General features: G+C 38.2%; 3 protein-coding genes, 2 long non-coding RNA genes and 1 pseudogene across 7 annotated transcripts; 3 read left to right on the top strand and 3 right to left on the bottom strand.

Annotated features, from left to right (window-relative positions):
- Window positions 1–1,286: 1,286 nt before the first annotated feature.
- Window positions 1,287–2,478, top strand: LOC110426305 (uncharacterized). 2 transcript variants are annotated; one of them, XR_002446123.1, is made up of 3 exons: window positions 1,287–1,712; window positions 1,841–1,943; window positions 2,030–2,478. It is a non-coding gene; the product is annotated as an uncharacterized LOC110426305 (long non-coding RNA). The 2 variants fall into 2 exon arrangements; XR_002446122.1 differs by having other exon boundaries at window positions 1,287–1,943; window positions 2,030–2,125; window positions 2,206–2,250.
- A 402-nt stretch (window positions 2,479–2,880) lies between these two features.
- Window positions 2,881–4,539, top strand: LOC110426306 (uncharacterized). The gene is made up of 3 exons (XR_002446124.1): window positions 2,881–3,793; window positions 3,904–4,051; window positions 4,153–4,539. It is a non-coding gene; the product is annotated as an uncharacterized LOC110426306 (long non-coding RNA).
- Window positions 4,540–4,926: 387 nt separating this feature from the next.
- On the bottom strand, window positions 4,927–6,542 carry LOC110426358 (uncharacterized; annotated as a pseudogene). The gene is made up of 4 exons (XR_016351904.1): window positions 6,150–6,542; window positions 5,415–5,506; window positions 5,085–5,304; window positions 4,927–4,992 (listed from the first exon to the last, which is right to left on the bottom strand). The product of XR_016351904.1 is annotated as an uncharacterized LOC110426358 (transcript).
- Window positions 6,543–6,630: 88 nt separating this feature from the next.
- LOC110426153 (low affinity inorganic phosphate transporter 8-like) lies at window positions 6,631–8,643 on the top strand. The gene has a single exon (XM_021441290.1). The coding sequence runs from the start codon at window positions 6,896–6,898 to the stop codon at window positions 8,483–8,485; it is 1,590 nt and encodes a 529-aa protein (XP_021296965.1). The 5' UTR covers window positions 6,631–6,895; the 3' UTR covers window positions 8,486–8,643.
- Window positions 8,644–9,110: 467 nt separating this feature from the next.
- Window positions 9,111–13,580, bottom strand: LOC110426154 (serine/threonine-protein kinase AtPK2/AtPK19-like). The gene is made up of 7 exons (XM_021441291.1): window positions 13,428–13,580; window positions 11,559–12,511; window positions 11,283–11,365; window positions 11,067–11,187; window positions 10,596–10,769; window positions 9,946–10,053; window positions 9,111–9,644 (listed from the first exon to the last, which is right to left on the bottom strand). The coding sequence occupies exons 2-7, from the start codon at window positions 12,237–12,239 to the stop codon at window positions 9,351–9,353; spliced, it is 1,461 nt and encodes a 486-aa protein (XP_021296966.1). The 5' UTR covers window positions 12,240–12,511; window positions 13,428–13,580; the 3' UTR covers window positions 9,111–9,350.
- A 3,253-nt stretch (window positions 13,581–16,833) lies between these two features.
- Window positions 16,834–19,393, bottom strand: MES17 (methyl esterase 17). Its single transcript, XM_021441482.1, has 4 exons — window positions 19,088–19,393; window positions 18,861–19,001; window positions 17,535–17,669; window positions 16,834–17,311 (listed from the first exon to the last, which is right to left on the bottom strand). The coding sequence occupies exons 1-4, from the start codon at window positions 19,343–19,345 to the stop codon at window positions 16,997–16,999; spliced, it is 849 nt and encodes a 282-aa protein (XP_021297157.1). The 5' UTR covers window positions 19,346–19,393; the 3' UTR covers window positions 16,834–16,996.
- Window positions 19,394–20,196: the final 803 nt, after the last annotated feature.

Below are 20,196 nucleotides of genomic sequence, written 5' to 3'. Positions count from 1 at the left end.
TTTCAGGCCCTGGTCGTTCATCTTTGGGCTTGGATGCATTAAGAGAAATGAATCAAACAATGTCATTAAGCACATTGAGAATTGTGCAACTCAAGTGAGGAAAATCCTAAATGGAATGATTTAAATGAGCATTTGGGGAGATTGCTAATAATCTTGCATTAGACATGATCATTAATTTATTAAAATTTGATGCATATAAAGATTCAAATGCATCCAGCTCAGCTCGGGTTTGGAAGTTTAGTATTTTTAATAAATTTTCACCTACTTAAGGGAGGGGACCAGAGAAGAGGGGAGGGGAGGGATGAAATTGTCCAAATTTTAAAAGTTAAAGGATTGAATTGATCAAATTTTGAATATGGAGAGTCAATTGACAAAAAAAATACATGACTACTTGATTCTTTAACAAATAACCAAGAAATGCATGTTCTCGCCGCTGCACACCTTTCAACCTTTCATTATTTAACAGGACGGAAGGCAAGGCTTAGATGATAATCCTAGGCTAGCCAGCTAGCTCAGGCCTTGGTTTGTGAAGATAGGGAATTATCTTTCTTGCATGCAAACTTCGACTTTTGCATGTAACATATATGTTTTCAAGGATGTCAAAATAGGGAATTTGTATTTTAGTTTCTTTAGCTTATCTTATTGTATGGTAGATTCCCATCATTGTAATGAGAATAACAAGAGCAGTAAGATTGTTATTCAAAATGGTTTGTGTCATAAGATTGTTACATATGGTGAACTGAGAAAATATGAATGCGGATAAAAGAAAAGCCCATGATTGAGTTTACTTAGATCCGTTGAAAGGACATTTCTTAAATCCTTTATCCTTGCTTGTGGTAAGTGAACTATTGTACAAATCCACAACCAGAACATAAACAACTCCAAAATGCACATACCACCGAAATTCCTAGATGAAACCTATTGTTTGGGATCTTGTCATGAGAAGCACAGAGCACCGAGCGGTGGCCTTCGTGATCAAACAAGCTGCCTGCAAGAGAGTAAATTATAATTCATATACAAGTTTAAGCGAGCTGCATAGTAGCACATAGCAGATAACCAAAAGGAATTTTGATAACTAATGTAATGGAAGTTAATTGGATGAAATAGGCAAAGAAATAAGCATCAACCTAATGATTCCAAAAACAAAAAAAATTGCCATTATGGCGGGTAATATAACAGTAGAAGAGAAAAGGGGAAACGCAAAGGATCTAAGTGAGGAATTCTATTTTTTCCCCAATGAGATGCTCATAAAGCAATGAAAAATATTTCAACCACATGAGATATTGAGTGGAATGGCAATGCTTACATCATGAGGCAATTTTCTAGGTTCTTTTTTGACTTCAACCAATCTGCTATTCTGCTCTGGTCCTGCTAATCTGGAATACAACTTTAGTTCTTTGCTTTTGGACATTTCAAAGCAGATAACGTATTTCTTGTTTTGTATTTTTAAACTATATAACACTTCAGGAAATTTTCTCAAGACCCAAACTCTGTCTTCTTCGTGTGGAAAAGAATGAAGTTTCGCCTTCTTCTTCTTCTTCTTCTTTTGCAGTGCTTCTGCTGAGGTGATAAAAGCTCTCCCAGGTCAAGTCGCCAATCTTACGTTCAAGCAACACTCTGGTTACATTGTTACTGAACCGAAACATACTACTTTGTGGAAGTTGATTCTGCCAACCCACGGTGACATTCCTTGACATTGTGTCTTAATAGAGGTAAGAATCTGCGGCCTAGTTTGGTGCTGCTCTTGGCTGTTGAATTCCAAGGTGTGGTCGTGTCTTGTTTGAAAAAGTTTCCTACTTGGCTTAACTTCTATCTGTGTGCACATTGTTTTCTTCTCAAGCCCCGGTTGTTGATCTTTGGGCTTTGGTGCATTCACAGAACATGGTCCTTTCCGGCTAGGGGATGATGGAAACTTGATCAGGAGTGAATATTCATGGAATTTGGTAATGCTTTAGTATTTCTTCAGTGACATGGAAATCTAACTGTGAAATTAAGTTACTCCTTGGATCTAACATTTCTCGATGAACAGAATCAAACATGTTGCACCTTGAGAGTCCGATCGGAGTTGCATTTTCTTACTCAAATACGAGCTTGGATTACCTCAGTGTGAATGATACTACAAAAGGTCGATATGATTAGTGCTAAAAAGTCATCAGGCACATCGGTAATTGTTAAACTCAGAGCACTGATAATGAGTTTTTTCAGCTGAGGAGAATCTAATATCCATGCTCAATTGGTTCAAAAAATTCCCACAATATAGAGTCCCTTCATGGTAATCTATCCAAAGAATGCATCGAAATGGTCAACAAAGAGCAAGAAGAAGTGGTTCATATACTGGACCCGGGGACCTGACCACACTTGGGCTGACCATTTATCTGGAGCGCTCAATATGTTACATGTGAAGGTCGATACAAGTGAATTTTTGTAAATATGTCATGCAAAATGCACAGGCTCTTTCTAATTAGCAATATTATTTGATTGTTCTTGTAGCTCCTGGGTCAGTGGTTGGACTTGAATCGTTACAATACCTCCTTTATCAAAACTTTTTCTGATGTGCCTATTTAATTGGGTCTTAACTCATGTTTCTGCTAGTATGCAAGCACATTAAAACAAACCTGTTTCTATTACAGGCATCTTGTCTCTTTAAGAGAGAATATAGAGATTAATATCATATTTCTTCTGTCAAACCTTCTCAGAAGAAGTATACCAATTCTCCTTTCCAGGTGAGTAACTCAATGGTGTTCTTTGAAACTCCATTTTCCTTAATGGACAGAAAGCCTCTGCTACTTCACTGCAGCGGAGATCAACATTCAAAAATCCTATTAACACAAACAAGGATAATTGCCAATATGGTAGCAAAAGAATTGAAGCTTGTGCTTTGGTAGTTATGCTCCTTGGTATGACAAGATTCAGGTATGCGTTTGCAATTCCACAATAAAAATGTTGCATATAAGTTGACATCAATTGCCAAATCATGTCTGCTGCTCAATTCGGTTTACATTCAGGTTGGTGGGTGTTCTCAATCAGTTGGCCAAGCAAGGAAAGGAAAAAAATGTGACATGTTTAACATTTGCTACAGTTAGAGTTGCAGCATATGAGGTCCAATACACTTTACCTTTCCAAGCTCTCACCCTATTCCTGGCATTTCTCAAGGGATCCTTTGCCTAGAAGTCCAGAGTTGAAGTAACCTTGAGTCAATCACAAAATCAATCAAAAAATATAGAGTATGAGGTTAATAACTTGGTTTAGCTTTTATGTTTTAATTATGATTTTCTTTTGCGGTTTAAGTAGTGTAGGAGAATTCCATGAAAAAAATTTCAAAAAAAAAAAAAACCCTGAGTGGAAATAAGCTCTATTTGAATATCATAAGGCACCATTGTTTCTAGAATTGTGCATGCTCAAGCTCAAAATGCATTTATTTCAAGTATTTTCTTATATTACCATTTCAAATGTATTTCTTAGGTACCCTTTAGAGTCATAGCTCCTTTTACCTCTGTTTGACTGTAACTAAACTGACTTAGAGGCTGGGCTTTATTTCTATGAACCTTTTAACATAAACACTACAAATTCTCGTATCAAATCACCAAATACTTGGAAAAAGTTTTTCCTTGATGATGCATATAGGCACAGACAAATATAACAGACAGGATTAAGTAAATTAGTCCAAATAGCATCTCGAAGAGTTTCTTGATTTGCATCTCTCCAGGCGTTCTCATTGTCCATGACAGAAATTGAACTCTCATTAGCCTTGGTGCAAATGTAAATTTTTCCATGATCCTTTTAGGGGAAAAAGGTACTATGCTCTCCTGCCCAAGCACCTTTGTGTGCGTTGTACATTGGTCCATGTATATTGGTTACTAAAGCTGCTGATTGAACTCTTTGTGATGCATCCTTACCCACCAGGTCTCGAAAGGTCCTTCCCAATTGGTGGACTCCCAACATGTGGAACAATTTAAGAACAGCCCTTGCATAGATAGTTCTAAGAATGCATCAAATTATGGACCTGCAGATGACAGAGCCTTGCAGTGAAACTTCTAAAATTATTTTAAGGGTAATTCCTTCCTTTAATACTTCCAGACCTATTTAATGCATGCTTTGAATTATTATATGGATTTACTGGTAATTCCAAGGTATTTCATTTCTTGTCAGCAGATTTGATCCTTTCAAGCTTATTGTGGAGCCATGAAAACCATCTTTGCTTAGCTGGATCTTTATCAACTGGCGGGATCTGGAGCCTTAAAACATTGTCATTTCAAGGATCTGTGGACATCATTTGCCAGCATCTATACTCCAAAACAGCATAGGTGCTTGTATTTGAAGTCAATCTTTTGTCTAAATATTCCTCGGTCTGTCTATCCTCTGGTGCACTCCCTGGAGACAACTTTGTTTATGTGTGTCGTCTAATCTAGACCTCGCTTGATATGTCAAACCTAATAAGTCTTGGTGGACTGAAATTGCCACTTTTATTCTTCCTTTACCCCAATTTGAAGCTGAGACTCATTACTAAATCAGTGCATCACCTGTCGTTTATTACTTTAAATATCCTGCTCTAAGCTGGGACTTGCCTTATTCTTGTGCTTATTTGCTTCTGTCCTAATAATGCTAGCTCCATATATAACATAATAGTACAATATTGTTACAATTTATTTAGTGTCTTTTTGCTTGCCAGATTTGGCTCAGGACTCATATCATGCTTTGTTTCATTTCTTTTTCAAAATGAATTACAGCATATGCGCAAAACACAGACTTCCTTTCCCTAACCATGTATCCTTCTTATTTGCTCCTTTATTTGAAGTACAGGGTTTAGCATCGAGCACAAATGATATGCTAACATAGAGCTCTTTTATATATGATAATGCCAGAGAAGGATCAAAATAGTTTAATCATGGAAGTGCATCAACAGAAATAGAGCTACTAAAATAGAAATTATGAACTCAATCCCACTCTTGCCTGTCCTTCTGGCATCATTAATGATTGTGGTCTCATTGAATCCTACAAAAAGATAGCAGCATCTAAGTTATGTTGTCCAATTAGAAACTCAAATTCATGCTGTTACAGAACTGAGAAACAAAATGAACAATTACCAGAGTCACATCCTTGTGTGATTGTGAAATTGAGGTCCTGCACGGTAGCCTTGTTGGCAAACTTGTAGTCTCGTTTAACCAGATGAATGCAAGTCAACACTGCCATGGTATGTTCTCCACACCCTCCAGGCTTACAAAATTCTTCTGTGTCTGCCGTGGTTACGTTCATCCATCCTGCCTCAGTTAATGTATACTTGTCTGAACAGTAACTTTCTGATTTCTGTTAAATACAATACAAGCCTTTGATGCAAGAATTACATTTGGAAGGGAGGAAACTGAAAAGTTTAGAACTAATACAAATATATATATATATATAGAGGGTGAGAATACATTTTGCAGGCATTCATAAGCACTTCTCCACTGTTGAAATGGACTCAGATTTACATTTCCAGTGGGATCTGTGACTTGCTTGATTTTTCCATCTGCAAAGACCATATATGCAGAATAATTATGAAAGAGCAGGGTTCTCTGCAAGACACTTATTCTACCATCCCACCCCACCCTTTTAACTTAAGGAAACTAACAAAACAGTAGTTAGTTAATTAAGAGTTACTAGATTTTCCTCATGTAGACTCATCAGTTGTATGAGGGAACCACCAAATTTTGAATTGAGAGAAAAATGAGAAAGGGAGATGCAGTATTTAAATCAACTTATTAATATTTTGCAGATTCTGATAGTTAAAATGAATGCTAGAAGACTATACTGGAATTAGAGATCTCTAAAAGTTATCAATTTCCCTAAATATATTAACAATCCAATGTTTTGGAGTTATCATGAGCACATGTAATTGACTTTTGAGTTGAAATAAATTTGAGATTATTCATAGTGAGAATGAATAAATTTTAAACTGTGTAATCTGACCTTACACATACACATAAAGTTATATTTTATATGTATACACTAATGATTTTCATTTGAAGGATCCTAAAACTGACAACAACTTTCCAAATGAACATGGTCATCTTAGCTGCATATACCTCAACCAGCTATGGCAATAGCTGAATTGGTGGGGATTGCAAGCACTCAAATCACAAACAAAGCGAGAGAGAGAGAGAGGGAGGAACCTGCATTGATTTGAGATAACAGAAGAGAAGTCACCAGAAAGCCATAAAGACACAAAAGTCTTGTTGCGTTGCTTGCTGATATCTCCATTTTGAGTAAATGACTCTACAATGTGAGCATCTGGCTCTTAAGGACCTCAGAGGAACGTTGTTTCCGTTCAGTTTCTTAAAAAGAAAGTCATAAATCAGAACATATGACATTGGGAATTCGAAGAATCCAATGGGATTCAATTGGTGGTGAGAATCTGCATAAGAAAGTCCAAAACAGGCTTTGGAGATATCCCACCCGGACAAGGGATGGGATCATTCAAGCGGATTATCCACAAAAGTGGAGAAACAATAAAAAGTTGGGAGGTTTCCTCGTGTTTTCTAGTGCACATAAGACAATGGAAATGACCACAGCTCATTCTTAGCTCAAGGAAGAGCCAATGCAGTGTGCAGAAATATATTGAAGCAACCAGAAGTCGCAGGAGTGTGCATTTTATGATTCCTAGACACCAAATTGTCTCTTGTTTCCAAAGCTAAGCCTAAAACTGTGTATATATATATATATACACACTCCTTTTTGGGTGGCTGTTCCAACTAGACGTTAGCTCCTAAGAGAATTTCTTGTTTATAGGTCAAAAACAAAGACAAAAGACACCGTTTTTCTGAGCTTTCCCCACTCCATAAATCAGGCATTGAATCCCCTCCACGGTGAGCCCATCACTGTTTGTCATAATCAGATTCTCGCAAAAGTTATTTTCAGCATGGCAGAAGGAAGCCAAGCCATTTTATCAGCTCTTGACGATGCCAGGACTCAAAAGTACCATTTCAAGGCCATCGTTATCGCCGGCATGGGATTTTTCACTGATGCTTATGATATTTTCTGCATAACTGCTGTATCCAGGCTCATAGGCCGATTGTACTACTATGACCCAGTGACTGGCAAGCCAGGCACTTTCCCAAATGACATAAAAAATGCTGTGAGCGGGGTGGCTTTATTTGGAACGTTGGCAGGGCAGCTCTTCTTTGGTTGGCTTGGGGACAAACTTGGCAGGAAGAAAGTTTATGGGATCACCCTTGTCACTATGGTGGGGTGTGCCATAGCTTCTGGCATTTCCTTCGGTTCCACAGCTAAGAGTGTGATTGGTACCCTCTGCTTCTTCCGCTTCTGGCTGGGTTTCGGCATTGGTGGAGACTATCCACTCTCGGCTGTGATCATGTCGGAATATGCCAACCAAAAAACCCGGGGAGCATTTATTGCTGCAGTCTTTGCAATGCAAGGGACAGGTATACTTGTTGCAGGAATTGTAGCAATGATGGTCTCCAAGGCATTCTTGCTTGCTTATCCAGCCGATGCATTTAGTGCCAATCATGTGCTATCAACTCAACCAGAAGGAGATTTTGTTTGGCGGATTGTGCTCATGTTTGGAGCCGTCCCTGCTGCTTTGACCTACTATTGGCGTCTCAAAATGCCGGAAACTGCTAGGTTCACAGCATTGGTCCAGGGAGACCCAAAAAAAGCCGCCGCTGATATGGCCAAAGTCCTTGAAACAGACCTAACTGTTGCGGAATCAAGTGCCAAGGTTGACCCAAATTCATCATATGGACTATTCTCTTCTGAGTTTATGAAGAGGCATGGAACTCACCTTCTAGGGACTTGCACTACCTGGTTCCTGCTGGATATTGCCTTCTATAGTCTCCAGCTCACTCAGAATGACGTCTACCCCGCAAGTGGACTGTTGGATAAAGCGTCGTCGATGAATGCTATTGAAGAGACCTTCCAGCTGTCTAAAGCCATGTTCCTGATAGCACTTGCTGCAACTGTTCCAGGATACTGGTTCACTGTGTTCCTCATTGACAAGATTGGACGCTTCATGATACAGCTCGGTGGCTTTCTTATGATGTCCATTTGTATGGCGATCCTTGGATTTCGCTACCATGATCTTAGGGGGGAGAAGTGCAAGGGAAGTGCGACCAAGGACTTTTGCCACGGGCACACCACATTGTTCGCCATTCTATATGGCCTCACCTTTTTCTTTGCCAACTTTGGACCCAATAGCACAACCTTCATCGTACCGGCCGAGATATTTCCCGCACGGCTCCGTTCAACTTGCCATGGGATCTCTGCAGCTGCAGGAAAAGCAGGAGCCATCATAGCTGCATTTGTGTTCCAGAAATACACTCAAGAGGACAAGAAAATCAAGGAGGTAATCATTGCACTTTCCGTCGTGAACATGGTTGGGTTTTTGTTCACTTTCTTGGTGCCAGAAACCAATGGCCGGTCCCTTGAAGAGTTATCTGGAGAGGACAATGATTTTGGTGACATTAAAGTTCCAGAAACTGAAATGGTTTAGTTACCAGATATTGTTATTTCCTTTTCAGGCTTATTGGAAGCCGGATCATGCATCGGAACCTCTAGTGATGAACATAATTTGCTACTTCCTATTTTTTTGTTGAAAGAAAAGTCCCAAAAAAGTAAATTAAAATACTATGCCAGTATCGGTTTATCTTCCTTCCAGGAAACATGATCCACTCTCTGGAGCCTTTGTTTCCTCTTTTCTTTCTTTTTCTTCTGCCTGCTTAGGGGTTTCCAGGTCTGCATTATTTTGTATGAAACAATTTGCTAATTTGATCAACCAAATCCAGGATTAATGATTGACAATCCCTGGGTACATTTGAAATAAAACTTTCACAATGCGTATGTTTTCTTGCTTTGTATATAGGCATACATTTGAGGCTGTCTGTGCACCATGCACTGAAAACCAAACCAAACCAATCCCCCAACAGACTCAAATGCACGTGCACATCACATTCAATCAATGTTGCGACTGTTATAACTATGGAAATCCGAGGTTACCAGGAAAGGTCTGTTTAAAGTCCTGCTGGTTCAACATCCCAAGCAATTTGACATAAGAAGATTTTTTTATGCCTTGTGACCATCAAAGTAACAGAATAAGGACAGAGTTAGAAAACAACTACTGCAACACAAAAACACCGCTCAGATCTTCATAATATCCATCATGTCTTCTTAAAATACATGTTCAAGAGCAGACAGCAGAGTTTGGTTCAAAGAAACAGAACAGAAAGGAAAAGGAAAAACACACATACATATAGTTCATAACTGACAATTAGACAAACAACAAACTTAACGACAGATGCCTACTGGCACAGCCATATTCAGCCACTTGGCAATATGCGAATAGGAAATCTCAGACAACATCAAGCATTTCTCTGAAGAAATGAGGCTGCAGGCCTCACATATGTGAATCCCTTAAAGGGATTCTCACCGAATGTTGGACTAGCAACTGGAGAATCAAGAAGTGGCATGTTAGTCCAGCACTCCTCAAAATTAGCAACACAGTGGTTCCCCGCAACTTCAGGGAGAAAACTTGGCCTAATCTCTCGAGCCTCTAGTTTCTTCCAGTTAATGGACTTGAACCACTTATGACGTTTGATCTCCTCACTACCACCTTGTCCACTGCCAAGACGCTTGCTTGCTTCTTTCTGCAGCAGCTGAAGAGAAAAATAAACTCTTTTAAATCCAAATTTCCTCATTAATTATTTGCAGCATCAGCCTAGAGCAGGAATCGTTACATAGAGGCAAGAATATTCAAGCAACTGGATGGTCAGGAGTAACAGCAAAAATTGCATATCCTGAAGCAGCACAACTAAGTTTCACAGTTGGAACAAATTTTACACTTTTTTGCATAACATGGAGTAGAACAATTAAGTTCACAGCTATGCAAGTTTTGGACTTTTTGAGAGCATTGAATCATATGTTAAAGGCATAAAGTATATGAGAAAGTGAGTTTACCCCCTTGAGGATTGAGTGCGCTTCACTCGACAGAAATGCTGGCAGCTTAATCTTATCCTTTATTATTTTCTCCTGGATCTTCTGTCTGTTTCCACCAATGAAGGGTGGCTGCAAAAAGTACACAATAAAGCATGAGACATTACACATAAAACTTCCCCAGATCAAAAGAACAAATCAAGATCTGAAATCACAAGACTACATTAAAGCCCAACAGAATGGGAAGAATGACAAGTAATTCTGATTCTTTGATGTACTTGTAATTATAGGTAGTTATTACTTTTACGTATCTGCTCCTAGAAGAGACTTCCCTGCAAAAACTACCATTAAAGGACAGAAGCAGGCAAGCAAACTTCCTATAATAAAAAGTGTGCTTCCCAACAGTATTACTTAATTTAGAATATGGTCAAGTTGTTTTCATCAAGCACCCAAAACAAAAGAAAAGTATCTTTTCTCCCCAAAGAAATTATGACAAGATGTATATTAAGAATGGACATTTTTTGGCTCCTCAAAAAGTTTAGATTTGCCAGACAAGGGCAGAAAACAACAATGCCTTTTCCACTACATGGGATCAAATTACACTACTGCTAACCAGGAACCACAGATATGTTAACAGAAATAAAAATTATCATAGTGGAGAATCATGTACCCACCTTCCCAGTAAGCATTTCATACAGTAGAATTCCCACACTCCACCAATCAGCAGCCTTGTCATGGCCTTTGCCAAGAACAATTTCAGGAGACATGTACTCTAAAGTTCCACACATGGAATTTGATCTTGTATTTTCATCAAATTCCTTTGCTAGCCCAAAATCAGTCAGCATAACCTGGTAAGCATAAGGGTAGCACCAACCAACATAAAGATAGTATAGAAATCAGTCAATACAATCTATGTAAAACAAGAGTCAGTCATGCACACAGTTTACCAAGCATGGCCATCACATAGATAGTGACCACAACAACAACCAATTACCAGGTCAAACACACGTTTTCAAACAATATTTTCAGGTTTGAGAACCTTGGATTCTGCTATCAGCATGGACATACAAGCAGTAAATACAATCCCTAGTAGATGAGAAACAGCATAGGCACATGCGCAAACAGAGCCTTTTGCACACTCTTACATGTCCATCTGCATCTAGAAGAATATTTTCCGGTTTGAGATCCCTGTGCATTATGCCATTAGCATGGAGATGAGAAACAGCTGATACTATCTCTGCTGTATATATGCGGGCCAAATCTTCCCTGAAGAAGGAAATACAAAATGTTGGACCATGCTCCAGAAACTTCAAACTTCACACCACAAATACAAAAAGCAGTTACAGCTTACAATATCATACCTGAACAAGCCCTGGCGATAAAGCTGGAAGAAAAGATGCCCCCCATTAACAAAGTCAAGCACGAGATACAGCCTATATTTGGTCTGCAAGAAACGACAAATAAATTTGTATCTATGTTACAAATGACAGTCACAGCCACATAAAATGATTGCCACAGTATTCAGCTTCAGTACATTATCCTATTTCTACTAGCATGGCACCATCGAAAAATGTGAACACCATAAGAGAAAAAGGCAACCAGAAATATCAAACATTATTCTACTAATATGTCATTACTTGGAATGAGTATCTGAGCTGCACGATGAAAGGGTGGTCCACTTTTGTTAATATATCCCTCTCAGATTTCATGTATTCAGCATGATTTTTCTCCATAACCTTATCCTTGCGCATGACCTTCATTGCATATATGTCTGAAGTATCACTCCTCCTCACTTGATAGACCTTTCCAAAAGCACCTTGGCCAACAACCTTTAGAACTTCAAAATCTTCAAGTCCCACAGACTGGTGTTCCAAAGAATGACTCTCTACACGGCCATCTGGGTTCTCCAGAATAACATCATCAATTGAAGGTTTCCTAAATTCTTTTTGAGCCTCTTCCCTAACTCCTTCTACAAGTTCCAAGGAATCCCCTGTTTCACGTAATGTAAGCTTGCTAAGCTTCAATGAGTGGCTAACATAACTTGAGGGCCCAACCAAGGAATGTGAGCGGCTACAGATGACAGCTGGTTCATCATAAAGCAATTCATTTGATTCAGTTGCAACAATCAGAGTTTTAGGATTCTCAGTGCTGATTTCTGTTGAGGCTTGAACTGGAGCAGGCCCAAACACATCAGAGAAATCAAACTCAACATGATCAGAGGCCAAAGTATCAGGTTGTCCACTGGGGAAAAGAAACTTATTTTGGAAGGGTTTCTGCATACGGGACCCATTTAAACTAGATAAGTGAGAGGAAACCATGCTGCTTAAATGAAACGAGGCAGTTTATTTTGAAAAGGCTTTGTGGCTATGGCTGGATCTCTCCGAATGATTCCAAGATGTGAATAGATGAAGAAGGGCTCCGTACAATGGCCTTAAACAGCTGGAAGTTAACGTATGCAACAGGGGTTCCTAAAAAACTTGGAAGCAAGCAAGCCAAAATCCAGAAGAGAAAATCGTTCTTGTTTCCCGATTTGCAGGAAACAGTGGATGCAACAGTGCTTCTTGAATTCATGAAGATCAGATTTCCAAAGCTGTAGCTCAAGGCAACACAAAGTTAGTTCTAGAATTAAACATAAGTCCCACAAATCACCTTAACTTATCAATATGGAAACAAACACAAAACACAAATTTTTCTTAGAAAAAGGTTGCTTATTGCATGCCTTATAACAACTTGCAAAGAAAAGTGAACATTCGACATTAAGTAGCTAAAAATATATACTTTGTTGTAACATTCAAGCACTACAACTAATGCATCACTACACCTCTTTTCCACAAAACACCATCTCTTACCCTTCAGTTTCTAGTTTTAAGGTATTAAAACCTGATGAGCTGAAATAACTGAATTCTATACCATATTGCCATCATTCAACTTCATGTTACCCTACAAATCGCACACCTAAATTCACTTGGATAATTGAGTATAACTTAAAAACATCTTCATAAATAAGCTCATTTCTACCATTTATATAAAACACTTATGTTCATACCCCTTTTTATCTAACAAGCTATGGTACATTTTTCCCATTTGAACTATAGCTCAAAAATCAATTCAACACGCTTATGCAGAAGACGAAACCCTGCCTGACCCAGATTGCAAAATTCAGTAACAGAATTGCAAGTAACAAGTAATAACAACAACAAAAAAAAGAGTAGGAAAAAAGCAATTTCACATATAATTAAGCATGAAAAATAGAAAAACCAACGAAATCATAACTAGATCTGTGCAACTTAAAGCCCAGCCCTTCCGTTTCAGAAAGAAAAAATATTGATAATAATAATAAGAGGAAATGAAGACAATGATTCCAACGGCAAATCAAGAAAGCAATTGCAAGTTCAAATCTTGATTTTTGAACCACAAAAAAAAGGAAAAAAAAATTCATCCGATCAACAATAAGACAAGAACAAGAAGAACAGCAAATCTATAAACTATAAAGAAAAAGGAGAGACCTTTGGAGGATTGCAGAGGCAAGGCCAGGAAGAAGGCTTTCGTGAAGAAAAGAGGAAGCTTTGGACATGGAGGGCCTGGTTTATAGGAAATTAAAACTGCCTCGATCCGATTGCGGAATCCTCATCTGCGATCACGTGGCTGTTTTTGATTGGTTGGAATAGGTAAAAGCAGGGTCAAAAGTTTTGGGCTTATGCCGCTTCGCCTTTTGGGTTTAGTCACATCCATACGCCCCAAATGGCCATTTCCCCTCCTCCTTTAAATATTAAAAATTAAATAAATAAAATAATATTCCTCCATCTCTATTTCTTTTTTTATATATATATTAAAGAATAATATTAAATATTTTTAAAATTTAAAATAAAATATCAATACCGAAACTTTTATATAAAAAATATATGTATCAATTATTTAATTAAATACTCAGAAGTAAATATAATATATTTTGTGAACATTAGAAAATGAAATTTTTATGCCAATAACATAAGGGTATTGACCAAAATTATTCTTTTCAAAGTTTTGAGAGAAATTTGTTCATGTTGATGATCAATGAATCATCCCCCATAGCTTGCAACCAGAACAGTGACTTGAAGGTATGCATAATGTTGTATGCAAATACATCATACAAGGTTGCAAGCCTAGGCATAAATATATATATATATATATATATATATCTTAATTTTCATGGTTGGTTCTATAATCAATGAATTCCCCAACTCAACCAATGTAGATTTACCAGCTTATTCTTGAAACTTACTGAATTAGACTCAAGAGCCCAAGGGTCTAGCATTGAATTTCCCTAACTAGTTATATCCAGCAGAATTGGCAGCTTTAACCAGAACCTGCAGGCCAAAGGGTGAAAAATGGGGTGGAGAAGAAAGGCTAAAAGGGACTATGGTCACTGTCCAAAACATATATAGATCATCAGATGGACGGCCACCTCTTTTATCATCTTCATCACTTTCTTCTCTCAACCTGGCATTGACTAATGCTTAGGAATGGTCCAGGCCTCAAATTAAAGCAGTGCACCCAGAGTTGATTCCTGGAGAAATGCCATCATTTAACTTGCTTCAACACTGTCACAGTACTCATGATCCACAATGCTTTTGGTAATAGTCTTATACCTGTGTTGTCAGACCTACAAATAAATCTTTAAGGGAGGTCAGGGAATCTAAGTTCATGTTTCCAGGGCCCCAGAGCAAATTATTGTTTGTAAGCCTGACTTCACCCCCCGTGGTTTTCCTTTTCCAAGCAGTGAAAAGTGTGAGCAGAGGATGTAAATGTGGGGTAGAATGCAAATTAGGCCACAGCGCACACAAGGTACAGCAAGTTGCCATGAATATCACCTCTTGAGGTCTCATATTATAGATGATTTAGCACTGAAATTCCTTGTTGACAACGGATGGAGACTGATCATCTCCTAATCCAAATATTTATAAATCGTACACAGTCACCAAATTCGGACAAATCAGGTACTTGACAAAAGATGATTGTGAATTCTAACCAACCAACACACAATATCTGATGTTTTTGGCCCATCTCACGCTGTCAAAGTCAATCATTTGGTGTGATCCAACAATAATGGTTAGCAAAGAAAACTTGGAACAGCGCCATTGTCGGCTAAACCCTGTAAGGATTAAAGCTGGGGTCATCAGATGCATAAGTGTAACATCAAGATGTAGCCAAAAGAAGATGACATAACATTAAGACAAGAACTTGCCTTAAATAATTGAAGGCATAAATGTTATGCAATGAAACCTGGCAAGCACGATTTAAGGCCGGATTCACTCGTGGGGAACTGCAATTTTGCCAGATTTACTCTGCGGACTTTAAGGTGATCCCCAACATTAAGACAAATTGAAAACCAAAATGCAATCACAATGAAAGGTTTCTGGTTTAAATGGTTGAATAACATCTTGCAACAATGATCCATAATGGGGGCATTCGAGAAATCATTTGCTTCATTCTTTAACAGCATAGAAGAACCTAGTGTTTCAATCCCCATCCTTAAATCCTTAACAGAACTGATTGGTTAAAAGCTGATGATAATGATGATTCAAGGGAGGTCATGATATTGAAGGACATGTTATTCAGTTCTTCCAGGAGTTTTTTTCTTTCTTTCTTTCGACAGACTCAGTTCCCTTGCTTTCTGCTATTAAACCTGGTGCAATATGGCCTGTCTCCCTTCTTCCAATTAAAGTGGAGCTGGTTGGTTTCTCTTAAGTTAGCTGATGGTAATGTTAAAGTGTAAGCATGTTAATAGAGATCGTGCCCAGCTACCCCATAAAGTAGCTAGATGGGTGGTTAGATGTCATATACCTGAAAATTGGGATTTGAACTCTGACCCTGAATAAAAATCTTCTGTCCTCCTTTGGTGTCTCGCTTGATGTTCCTTTCATAATTTTATGTCACATATCCAATAAATTTCTTATATTAATGTCACTCTCGTGTCTGATATAAACAGTTTGGAATGAAAATTTAGCAGTTCTTTGAGTAGATCCTTCACCAACGTGCAGGGGCAGTTTCTTTTCTGCATCAGCTTCAGCACTCAACATCAAGGAAAAGGGAGAAAAAGGGGGGAAAAGGGGAGATGGGAGAAGAGATAGTTAAGAAGAAAAAGCTGGCAGTTTTTCTTTCTTCTTCTTTCACTTTTTTTCCTTTTGAGAAATGAAACTTTTAGCAATGTTTGTCAACACCATGCAACAGTAAATGGCAGGAAATTAGGCCAAAACAATGAATAGGGATGAGATGATGTTCTATGCTTTGATTGCATTCCAAATTTGCAAGTGGGAGGCAATAGACGATAGGTATTGGATGAGTTGTAGTTGTCGCATTGGAACACATTTACCAAATTACTCAAACCCATTTCCTTGAACCCTTTATATTCTTCTTTTTGGTAATGAAATTGTCAACCATCATAACCATAACCAAGGGTTGGAATGTGCTCCCTGGTGAAAAATTGGACTTAAATTGGTGAAAGACACGTTTTGTTGGTCAGCACTGTTGCTTCTCAATTCAAGCCAAGCTGATCAATTAAAATCTATAAAATATAGAAATAATTAGATGGTAGTCAAATAAAATATGAGGACAAAGCATAGTACAAGTGGCTACAATCATTTTAGGTGAGACAAAAACATAGCCTTTAGTCTTTGTCTTCTGTTAGATATTCTTCTATATTATACAGTTGAAATTAATGGCTGGCTTTCCTTTATCCACTAAATTGGAAGTAGGTGGCTTAATTTTATTAAAGAAAGCATACAATATTCACAAAAGCATTGTATTGGCTCTTAAACCTTTTGATCCAAGTCAAACAATTAACAGATCCATTTTTTATTATTTTTTAAAACATGAAATGGTTGTGGTGGAAAGGTTGATGATCCACCATATGTAAATTAATGTTTTGTTTACATCTACTTGTGCAGACATTTTGGTCAGCTTAGCTGAATGTGCATAATTTCACAAGTAATCTTATTCATCAGGACAGGCAGGTAACTGTGATTACATTTCACACTCTAGGAAACAACAAACAAATAATTCTATGTTGGAAACAAGAATGCTTTGAGACTCTCAATCATGCGGCCCTGGAGATGCATAGATTTTTTGCCTGGTTGTATCCAGCTGAAGCTGCAAGTTTAACCAGCAAGCCAAAGAGTAAAAATGGGGCAGAGAAAAAGGGGCTGTGGTCACAGTCCAAAACATGGACTTCAGATGGTGGCCATCTCTTTATCATTGCGTCCTGTTGATCTGGTTTTATAACATTGTCATGCATTGTCTTGATGTATACCCGGGGCACATTATACGCATTCTCTGTCTCTTCTGTGAATTGGGCACCCTGCAATGCCAGGATCGGTCCTGGCCTTAGAAGCATTGTGGCTAGAGTTGAATCCTGCAGACAATACCATGGTACAAAAAAATGTTTGTAGATTGGTTCAAGACTCAGGAGTGCATTTGGCTATTGATTCTATGCACAAGAGGACATTTTGTTCTAGCTAGTTTCCTCTTGTCTTTCCCAAAAGGAAAAGGATGGGGTGGGGTAGAATGCCATGCCAAAGCAGAACATAGAATAGACCAAGACAATAAAAGTAGTTGTCAAATGCCATGAAAATTACCTCTTGAGGGCTCATTTGATAGATGATTTTGCGCTGGAATTCCTTTTTGACAATGGCACTGGTTGGAGGCTGCCCAGGTCCCAATCCGAATCCTAATTCGTACACGTCACCAAACTCGGATAAATCAGGTACTCCCTGTTTAACACATTTATATATATATCAGGTCTTACTTGACAGCATTATTGCTTACTTTTCCAAGGTAATCATGAAATTTAACTAACTAACTCACTCGGAAACAAGCAAAAGCACAGAATTATGTTTCTATCCTGTTCCAATCATTGAAGGTGTATAGATTAACAAAGGTCCAGTGAAAATGTGAGATTGTAGTTAAACAAAAAGTAGACTTGAACAATGGCATTTGTCGGCTAACCCCAACTGCAAGGATAAGAAGAGAATAAAACGTACGTACATTTGCTGCTTCATCAGACAACAAGAGACATGAAGACAAGAACTGCATGCTTTCAATAATTGAAGGGAGAAATTTTTTATGTACATTACTCTAGAATACTTGTGTATTTATAAAACAAATGTTCTAGGGTGATTGCCAGGATCAAATTGGACAAACTTTAAAGGATCCTGCCTGTCATAAAAAAATGTCTTGAAAACACACCATTTAAATGAGAAGTGTGGAGTTTCAGCATTGGAAGGCTGATGGGGGATAGATTCTATCGCTTGTATATAAAAGATATAATCATATGTGAAAAGAATCAAAAACTAATTGTTAACCAAATTTCTCTCTTGGGTCGGGGGTTATTCTCAAGTTGGTAAGGGCTTTTTGATTCCCATGCTAGGCATGCAAGCCAAGAGGACTGATGCGGATGCATGTGACATGGGCAAGGTTGTGTATTACTGATGCTATTATCGATGCTTCTTCTGCCGTTTTTGCAGAGAGAGTCACTTCCTTAGATGGTAAAGAAGACACAGACATGTTTGTGCCTTTTGTGCGGTTGAAAATGAAAACAGGAGAGTAAGATGAGGGAAGGGTTAATTTTGGATTATGAAATTAAGCAGCTACCACAGGTATAGTAGATTCACGGTTGGAAGCTGTGAACCTCGATGGCTGAAAGCAATGGAGTGAGATGTAACCGACTGTAACTTTCTGGGGTTCCTATGCAAAATAAAGGGATATGGCTGACAGCCAAGCCTTCATGAAAACAGTTGGCACTCGGCAAAGCCATCTGTTGGCATTAGCAACCCCTATGTTTCATAGACTAAAGGTGCATACCAGGGAAAGAAAAACACAAACAGAATTCAACACAGAAAAAGCTAACCAGACAGAAATTTAATGGTGTCTGTGAGATAAAGAGTATAGTTAGAAAGTTTTACATCTTTGATATCCTGATCAGTCAAGTACCCCAGTTTTAGCATGGTGGCTGCAACATATACAGCCAGGCGGATTTTCTTGGAGAATTTGTGAGTGGCCTGCGTTACACTTAAGCCTCCAGCACTATGTCCTACCAATATTACCTGTTAATAAAGAGCTTGTGCGAGTCATGACTTCAAGAGCATTCGGAAACTTTACAGAAATGGAAAGAGCTTACAGTGATAATAACCTGTTCAGTATCAGGCAAGGCAGACATGAAGTCCAAAAGAGGCTTGTTATAATCATCAAAAGATAGAATAGAATTGGCATCGGACTGATCAATCCCAGCACCTTTGAGGTCGATGCATGAGACCTTGTAGCCGGAATTCTCCATGAGGCACCTGATTTTGTACCAGCACCAAGCTCCTCCACTAATACCATGCACCAGCACAAAGTGTGGAATACTCATGGCTATTTCAGTTTCCGTCAAACTCACCTCCTCTCCCATGGTGTTTTTTTTTTTCTACCCTTTCTTTCTTTCAAGCCGAAATGATCAGTTGCCTTGGAAACTCAGACCTTAGCTTGCTGATTTGGCATTTTATAGTTGGACTAGTCATAAAGGGTCATGATTTTTGCTTCATCTAATCATCATTAGAAGTTTTCAATCGGCTATGCTTGGATGTGGCTAATTTCATCTTAATCATCCTAATAAACTAACAAAATCCCAACTCCTGCCATTGTATCAGGATCTATCAACCGTTCAAAATGCTCCAAGGTCGACCCCACATGGCACCCCAAATTGCATTATACATAGAATTTAGTGTGATACACTCACAAAAAGGCAGGTTGTCATAAGATAAAAGAATTGGAAAATTCGTACAAAAAGTTACCTTTGGAAATGGAGATCTGTCATTCAACAGAGCAGCTAGGATTCTTGTATTTCCTTTCATCACCTCAAATAAAAATGATTTTATTAAAACAATTGTCGGGCATTTGATGATTTATTGGCTTTTTTTAATTCAATTCATTTTTTTGTTTATTCATATGTTGTAGGCCAAGCATTATCCTGGTTTTCATTACTATAGTGTTAGTATAAATCTAAAATTGTTTTAATCAGTCAATGTTTCCTGCCAAATCTTAAATCAATTTGCCACAAATTGACTATGTGATTTTTTGCTTGGTCAATTGGGAAAAAGCTGTGTTCCACATAACCAAGGAACCAAATTTGCTTTAGTGTATCAATCCAATGATGGTTTAGTTCTCATCACTAGGAACTTGTCCGTGCATGTGACTCTAGTGAGAAAAAAGAGAAAAATCAAAACCAAATGCTGTAATATTTACTTCTTCTGTTGAGTCTCC

This window comes from Theobroma umbraticum, unplaced genomic scaffold, assembly GCF_002168275.2.
Source record: "Theobroma umbraticum cultivar Fairchild unplaced genomic scaffold, ASM216827v3 scaffold_55.0, whole genome shotgun sequence".
NCBI classification, from domain to species: Eukaryota; Viridiplantae; Streptophyta; class Magnoliopsida; order Malvales; family Malvaceae; genus Theobroma; species Theobroma umbraticum.
The sequence above is the reverse complement of the archived record's forward strand: the minus strand, read 5'-3'. Positions and strand labels throughout refer to the sequence as shown.